The sequence below is a fragment of the Otolemur garnettii genome, unplaced genomic scaffold, assembly GCF_000181295.1.
Source record: "Otolemur garnettii isolate 467f Iridium unplaced genomic scaffold, OtoGar3 scaffold00113, whole genome shotgun sequence".
In the NCBI taxonomy this organism is placed as follows: domain Eukaryota; kingdom Metazoa; phylum Chordata; class Mammalia; order Primates; family Galagidae; genus Otolemur; species Otolemur garnettii.
The window spans coordinates 2,967,933-2,976,873 of record NW_003852508.1 but is presented as its reverse complement, the minus strand read 5'-3'; the positions used below and the strand labels follow the sequence as shown (position 1 = coordinate 2,976,873).

The following is an 8,941-nucleotide window of genomic DNA, read 5'->3' as shown; positions in this document are numbered from 1 at the left end:
TTTTTTTTTTTTTTTCAAGGCAGGATCTTGGTATGTTGCTCAGGCTAGTTTCAAACTCCTGGGCTCAAGCAATACTCCAGTATTAACCCCCAGTGTACTGGGTATGCAGGTGTACACCACAGTACCCAGTTCAGACAATACTTTTTTTCTAATGATAAAGTATCTCTAGCATCCCAACAGAATTTTAGGCATTTTGAGAGAAGAATTCACTTCTAACTCTCTATTGTTTATACTAGCATAATGGCAGGTGGACAGTATACATTTGATGAATGAATAAACACATAAGTTTAATTGTATGGCCACAGTTTCTGGTCTCAAGAGAACTCAGAAAAGAAACAAGAGTTGCCAAAACTATGTATATAGCAAAATATAATAAAGCACATACATATTCATTTTTACTACAGATTGAAGTATGGTGTATAAAAGCACTTAAATATATTTGATGATTCTGGTAACTTCATCTGTGATTTCTTTCCTGGTATTCCTGGCCTTAAGTGTTCCCTTTCCTTGGTATGACTACACTGTCAAGTTATGTGATTCATCTGACCCTATAGGAGAATAAGCCAGGTCTTCACACATATATTCTTTTCCTGCTCAAGCTGTTATTTTACACAGCTGCTCCTTTCTGTCTTTCCACCTCCAGCTTACACAGCACATCTTCCAAGAAGCCATTCTCGATCTACCCATCTCAGGCAGTGGAGATCTTCTCCTAGATGCCTACCATCCTCTCTCATTTCACCTTCATTTCCTTCATAGCCATTACTATTTGTGATTATTTACTTTTTGAAAATATTCATTCAGAGAGTGCTGTGAGCAGTGAAGCCATGGCACTCTACCCAGGGGGACAGCTTGAGGCTCTGTCTCAAAAAAAAAAAAAAAAAGAAAATATTCATTCAAAGATAAGGAATATTTTTTTTCTTTTTCTTTTTTTTGGGGGAGGGATTCATTGAGGTATAAGAAACCAGGTTATACCAATTGCATTTGTTAGGTAAAGTCCCTCTTACAATCGTGTCTTGCCCCCCAAAGGTGTGGCATACACCAAGACCCCACCCTCTTCCTCCTTCCCTCTCTTTGCATGAATATTTTTAATTGACTATTTCCCTCACTAGCTTGTAAGCATCAGGAAGGTAGTAACGACATCAGTTTCTGTCAATATCAGGGTCACCTGTGGCTCAAGTGGCTAAGGCGCCAGCCATGTACTCCTGAGCTGGCAGGTTTGAATCCAGCCAGGGCCTGCCAAACAATAATGACGGCTGCAACCAAAAATAGCTGGGCATTGTGAAGGGCACCTGTGGTCCCAGCTACTTGGGAGGTGGCTGCAGGAGACTCGTTTGAGCCCAGGAGTTAGAGGTTGCTATAAGCTGTGATGCCACGGCGCTCTACCCAGGGGGACAGCCTGAGGCTCTGTCTCAAAAAAATTTAAAAAATAAATAAAAATAAAAAAGTATCTAACCAGGGTCTAGTAGGGTACTTGGCACATATACCATGTAAAAGTGAACTTTATTTTAGATTACAAGTGGTTGCTTCATCTCCCTAATTACTGTCAGTACTTTGAGGGTAGGGAAAGTATCTTAATTCTATATGCTGCATGCCAAAAGTTCTGTGGCTCACATATAGAAAACATTTATTTACTGGATGAGAAAATAACACCATTCTTACCTTGCCAAAGCTGCCTTTTCCAATAACTTTTAAGAAATCAAAGTCAGTTGGTTTAGCACTGAAATAAATTAACAAGAATTAGTCCCCCTAAATTGGAAAGGTATTACCTTTAAAACATTTCTTAGGCCCACTCCTTAATAAATAAATGTTAGGCACAAAACACTTCATCCTTATGTCTCCGGCTTTCCCACTGGTAGCAACTCATCTTTTTTTTTTTTTGAGACAGAGCCCCAAGCTATCCCCCTGGGTAGAGTGCCGTGGCTTCACAGCTCACAGCAACCTCCAACTCCTGGGCTCAAGCGAGTCTCCTGCCTCCGCCTCCCAAGTAGCTGGGACCACAGGCGCCCACCACAACGCCCAGCTATTTTTTGGTTGCAGCCGTCATTGCTGTTTGGTGGGTCCGAGCTGGATTCAAACCCGTCACCTTAGGTGTATGTGGCTGGCGCCTTAGCCACTTGAGCCACAGGCGCTGAGCCAACTCATCTTTAATATATAAAAGGCAATATAAGAAATAACTACTTTCTGATTAGATAAAACATTTTCTAACTTTAAATCTCATTAAGCTACTTAAGAGGGACTTCAATAATAATCTCTTAGAGAGAAAAGATATATGTATATCCTGTATACACAATTTTAAACTCAAAGTAGCCTCTATCTAAACAAATTTTATTAGCCAAGAACCAATGTTGTAAAGAGGAAACTGAATATGTAAATTAGTGATACATTAGTGTATCTGGTAATTCTTCTGAAAAGAAAGTTCCTATTTGGAACACCTAGTGGAGATGCTAAGAAAATTTCTGATGGACAAAAACTACCATATTGTTTTTACATATAATCACCTAGTATACATTAAAGATAAAAAACTGGCTTATTCTCATGGATGGTAACACAGGAAATCCGGGAACAGAAAAAAAGCCAGAGGGAATATTAGGAATGCCTTTTTATTTAGCCTATCAGATAAAAACAGCATTGGCGGGTGGCACCTGTGGCTCACTGGGCAGGGTACCAGCCCCATATACCAAGGGTGGCAGGTTCAAACCCGGGCCTGGCCAAACTGCAACAAAACAATAGCCAGGTGTTGTGATGGGCGCCTGTAGTCCCAGCTGCTTAGGAAGCTAAGGCAAGAGAATCGCCTAAGCCCAGGAGTTGGGAGGTTGCTATGAGCTGTGATGCTACAGCACTCTACCCAGGGGGATAAAGTAAGACTCTGTCTCTATTTAAAAAAAAAAAGGAAAGAAAGAAACAGCATTGGATTTATGTTGGCAAAAGCACCCAGCAGCAAAAAGTTGAGATGGAGCAGCCAGAAAAAGCTGTTTCCTCCAATATAGTCTAAATTCCTAAGTTGTACTAGGGAGAGGGGAATGATTCCATTTAGATTTAAAATTTGCTTCAATTTATTATCAAAATAGTTAATTCAAACACCAGGACCAGGTTAAATAGTGACAGGTAAAGATTAGTGAGATAAATAGTTAACCAAATTTAGATGTTTTTCTTCTTCAAAAACCTGCTCTTTGGACTATTTTGTTCTCCAATAATATGCTGAGATATCAAAGTAATTTTTAAACAAATGTAGAGGGAAAAACATGCCAATCCCTCAAACATAGGGAATAGGGTAACTAAGGCCATCCCCATGACCCCACTGTTAACTGCTCAGATGAACCCCAACTAAAAGCCAATTTCCAGTTTTCTTCAATGCTATGAACGAGAGAAAAGAATGCTCAAAAACAAACTTCCTCTAGTTAACATTCCATTTCTTTGCTTTCCTTTGCAGGAAAACTCAAGTAAGTTTTGTAAACTGTCTCAAACCTGCTGTCCCCCTCCTCTCGTGAACCTCTCCGTCCCTCCCAGGCCCATCACACCACAGACTGCTCGGAGTTTAGCAGCCAATTTTCAACTTTCATCTTACCTGCACTAACAACAACATTAACAGAGTTAATTACTCCCCTGACTTTGGAAAACTACATTTTTGGTTTTCCTCCTGTCTTACAGACTGCTCTTTCTCTGTTACCAGTTTATTCCTTGACTTTACGATGCTGAAGTGTCCAGGACTCAATCCTTGGACCACTTCTCTCATCTGTCTATACTCACTCTCCAAGGAGACCAAGAGGGTGGAGAAAGCCTGGTGCCCTGGGATGAGATAATACTTTATAATTAATCCAATAAGCCTGTGAGGATAATTAAAGTAAGGATGCAACACTACAACTCCTCCAATCCATGGCAAATGTCATTAATCACTCAGGGCTTTCCTCAAACTGAGCTAAGCAGCCCTGGAATCCTTCTTTGTATGGAGTGTAGTAGGCATTCACTGCCAATGAACTGCTGGAGTTGACATTCGAGATGAAGTCTATACCTGCCAACCCTGATATTGTTCAGTATTACTCAGACTGTGTTCCTCAAAATGTTCCCCATGCTCAAATAAATGTGAATATGGGGAGAAACTGAATAAATAAAGCTTACTAGCCTTTAACATACTAATGTCCATCAAGACTCTGCTGGACAAACTGGCTAACAAGTAGGGTGAACCAATAACAGAGCAGCAGAAGGATATTAATCACACTTGCAAGGCACTTTCTTTCTACCTCATAGGTGCCTCTGAGAACTTACTGTCCCTGGGAAGCAGAAAAGTGACAATGACAAAACAGCAGAGCCCAACCAAAAATATGTGGATTAAAAACTCCTCAAAGCTCTACTAAAGCAATAAAAAGAGCAGCAATTAGTGAAGCGTATGACAGTACTATATTCACTGTAACCATGGTTATATTTCAGAGGCCTCCAATTAAACTGGTATAATTATGTATATCTGCATACTCTCAAAAAAGATCTTCCCAAAATTTAGTCAAAGGATTGTTTGAAACAAATTAAACCTACTGAGGATTTCCAGATGGTCCCAGGTTGATGTTCTGTGAGGTAGAGTGTAGCTGTTTGGATGGAAAAAAACAACATTTTCAATGGAGCTTCAAAAATTATCAATGTTTAGAAATAAAACATACATAACTGTAATAGATAATATGGGTATTGTCATGCAATAGAAACCTAAGGCCTTACTAAGTATATAGACTTATTTGGAAACATACAATTTTTTTTTTTTTTTGAGACGGAGCCTCAAGCTATCCCCCTGGGTAGAGTGCCATGGCATCACGCTCACAGCAACCTCCAACTCCTGGGCTCAAGCAAGTCTCCTGCCTCAGCCTCCCAAGCAGCTGGGACCACAGGCGCCCGCCACAACGCCTGGCCATTTTTTAGTTGCAGCCATCATTGTTGTTTGGCGGGCCTGGGCTGGGGATACGAACCCGCCACCTTAGGTGTATGTGGCTGGTGCCATAACCGCTTGAGCCACAGGCGCCAAGCCGGAAACATACAATAAGCATAATTATTTTTATCACAATAACTTCTAGGAATAGTTGTAAAGAAAAAAGTAAGCCAGAAATCAACCTCAAAGTTGGCAAATGAATGAAATAACCTGGAGGAAGCTCCTCGGAAGAGGTGGGTATTGAAACCACAAATTTAAGGGGAAACATTTTAATATTAAAGAAAACTATCTAAACATGGCTTATTTTTCAAATGTTCAGATAGGTAATTAAAGACAGAAGATAGGATACTGATGATGATTGTAAATTCTGGATTTCAGTTTTAATTTGATACTAGGTAAATACAGGCAAAGCAAATACAGACAGCAGTGCTTTTCCAATTCCAGCATTGTAGTAGCACCAAAATTTTAAAGGCTTTCTTCTTTGTGACACTTACAATATTGTAAATTTAATCTCTAATATTAATTTAGAAGATCTTTCCATACCTAGTATGACATAAAAAATAAAAGATTCTAGTTCACTAACAATTAGCCAGAAATTTGACTCAGAATCTCAAAAGATTAATCTAACAATCCTATCAGACCAATGTAGATGAATTCTGCTTCACATAAATTCACTTTGAAATTCTTTACAAAAGAAAAAGGAGACGAAAAAAAATTCTTTGTACATTCAGAGAATTAACTCAATTATAAATGTCTCAAATACATGCGCTTTTACTAGTTCTCTACATAATTATACTTCACATAAGTTATAAATATAAAAAGCTTTAAAAAACTCTTTAGGCTCGGCTCCTGTAGCTCAGCAGCTAGGGCACCAGTCACATACACCGGAGCTGGCAGGCAGGTTAGAATATAGCCCGGGCCTGCCAAACAACAACTCCAACCAAAAACTAGCCAGGCGTTGTGGCGGGCACCTTTAGTCCCACCTACTTGGGAGGCAGAGGCAAGAGAATTGCTTAAGCTCAAGAGTTTCACGTTGCTGTGATGCCATGGCACGCTACCAAAGGCAACATAGTGAGACTGTCTCAAAAAAAAACCTCTTTAATCAGAATCAAGAAAATTTTACCTTGTCATATTTCTTATCACTAACATATGTAATACATATTAACTTAAATTCATTTCAAATTTATAGTCCTCAGAATAAAAAATATTTTTAAAAATAAAGGGCAATTACTCTCATCCTTCAAAAATTCTTAAGTGTAAGTTTCTTTAAAAAAAAAAGTGTAAGTTTCTTAGAAAATAACAACACTAGCACTAGTATTTTGTTTACAATTCAAATTTATTCCCTCCTGATACCTGTATATGAAAAATCCTCATTTTCATATCCTAGATTTTCAATCCACAGAAGACAAAAATATATGAAACTTATGACAATATAACAGGAGACACAAAACTATAAATTTCACTAAATGAGATTAGTCCACTGTGGCTAATTTTAACATGAGAGTAGCCTTTCATGTTTAAATACTATAGTGCTCCACAGATTCTAACAATGTAATTCAAAGTAAGTTGTAATTTCAAGACACTTATTCTTTTTTTTTTTCCTGAGACAGTCTCAGTTTGTCGTCCTGGGTAGAGTGCCATGGTGTCACAGCTCACAGCAACCTCAAACTCCAGAGCTTATGCAAGTCTCTTGCCTTGGCCTCCGAAGTAGCTGAGACTAAGGCACCCGCCACAATACCTGGCTATATTTTTGTTGTTGTTGTTGTTTAGCTGGCCTAGGCTGGGTTCAAACCTGCCAGTCTGGGTGTATGTAGCCGGCACTCTACCCATTGAGCAACAGGTGCCACCCAACACTTATTCTTTTAATGAATGTGTACATAATTGGATCAATTTTCCATTCAATAAACTTCTCATATATAAATGAAGAAAAATAATTAAATAAGGATAAATTAAACAACATGAAAAAACTTGTCCTCTGAATTATGTTAATATGTTGCTAAATTTTTATTATTTGGCAGTAACTTCCCTAATGGAGCACATTTCTAAAATGACAAATATAACTGGGACTAGACAATTTTTCACTGTACCTATTTTTTAAGATAACGGCTCAGCCCTTGTAGCTTAGCAGTTGGGCGCCAGCCACATACACCAGGCCTGGTGGGTTCAAACCCGGCCCAAGCCTGCCAAATGACAATGACAACTACAACAACAACAACAACAACAACAACAAAATATAGCCGAGGCTCTGCGCCTCCAGCTCAGCAGCTAGGGCACCAGCCACATACTGGAGGTGGCAGGTTTGGATCCAGCCCACGCCTGCCAAACAACAATGACAACTACAGTCAAAAAATAGCCGGGCATTGTGGCGAGTGCCTGTAGTTCCAGCTACTTGGGAGGCTGAGGCAAGAGAATCACTTAAACCCAAGAGTCTGAGGTTGCTGTGAGCTGTGACACCATGGCACTCTACCAAGAGTGACATAGTGAGACTCTGTCTCAAAAAATAAATAAATAAATAAATAAAGATGATATCCAAATTAAGGGTGAGATATAATTTATTAACAAAACTAACACTAATTGAGATCCTAAGTTTCTTGACTTCTCTTGGCCTCTAGTTTTTCCTTTATACATAGAGCAGTAGGTCCACATGCCTTTTAAGGTATTTCAGTTGCATCTTCACTTAGTTATCTACTTAACAGTCCTTAACAGTTATAATTGTAAGTCAAAGTATGGCTCTTTCCTTTTATTAAAAGGATTCTTTTTTTTTTTTGACAGGGTCTCACTCTGCTGCCTGGGCTAGAAAGCAGTGGTATCATCATAGCTCAATGAAGCCTCAAACTCCTAGGCTATAGTGATCCTCCTGCCTCAGCCTTTATAAGTAGCTGGGACCACAGGCACATGTCAATATGCCCAGCAGATTCTTCTGGTTTTTGTACATACAAGGTCTTATTATGTTGCTCGGGCTAGACTTGAACTCTGACCTCAAGGAGCAATCCTCACAGCTTGGCCTTCCAAAGTGCTAGGATTATAAGCATGAGCCACTGCACTAGTCTTTAGAGATTCTTTTTATCAGTATTTCAAAACTTTAAGAGCGTCTAGTCCAAGTTTCAGACATCATGGATGAAAAGGTAACCAAAATCAGATCTAAAGGCCAGGCACAATGACTCATTCCTATACTACTAGCACTGTGAGAGGCCAAGCAGGAGGACTGCTTGAGGTCAGAAGTTCAAGACCAGTTTGGAGCAAGAGCAAGACTTCAATCTCTACAAAAGAAAAAAAAAAAGGAAAGAAAGAAAAGAAAAATTAGCTGAGTGTGGTGCTCAGAGGCTGAGGCAGAAGGACTGCTTGAGTCCAGGAGTCTGAGGTTACAGTGAACTATGATGATGTCACTGCACTCTAAGAGCCTGGGCAATAGAGTGAGACCCTGTTTCTAAAAACTGAATTAAATAGGCCGGGCATAGTGGCTCATGTCTGTAATCTCAGCACTCTAGGAGGCCAAGGTGGGTGCATTGCCTGAGCTCACAGGTTTGAGACTAGCCTGAGCAAGAGCAAGACCCCATCCCTAAAAAGGAATAGCAGGGTGCTGTGGTGGGTCCCTATAGTCCCAGCTACTTAGGAGGCTGATACAAGAGAATCACTTGAGCCCAAGAATTTGAAGTTGCTATAAGCTATGATGCCATGGCACTCTACCAAGGGTGACAAAGGAAGACGTCACAAAAACAAAAAAACAAAAATCTAAAATAATTAAGTAAATACAGTCGACAGTGGCAGAACAGCAGCCAGAACCCAGGAATCTCTCAGTTTGGCTAATTCTGCAAAGCCAGCTGTCTCCTATAGCAATGCAAGACATTCTTCAAAAGGACCTAAACCTATAAATTCTCACACTGGTAGCAAGCAAAAAGTGGAAAAATCAAGTTATGTAGATTTTAGTCTTTAAGATTATTTTGGGGCGGTGCCTGTGGCTCAAAGGAGTAGGGCACCGGCCCCATATAATGGAGGTGGTGGGTTCAAACCCAGCCCCGGCCAAAAACTGCA

The 8,941-nt window shown here is 39.8% G+C and overlaps 1 protein-coding gene across 1 annotated transcript in view; it reads right to left on the bottom strand.

Moving 5' to 3' along the window:
* LOC100947271 (serine/threonine-protein kinase Sgk3) overlaps positions 1-8,941 on the bottom strand; it is a 146,575-nt gene that overhangs the window by 29,235 nt on the left and 108,399 nt on the right. Inside the window, exons 7-8 of the mRNA XM_023517559.1 lie at positions 4,528-4,577; positions 1,660-1,717 (exon numbers count right to left, since the gene is read on the bottom strand). Coding sequence (XP_023373327.1) covers positions 1,660-1,717; positions 4,528-4,577 — 108 coding nt within the window. The remainder of the gene's footprint in view (positions 1-1,659; positions 1,718-4,527; positions 4,578-8,941) is intronic.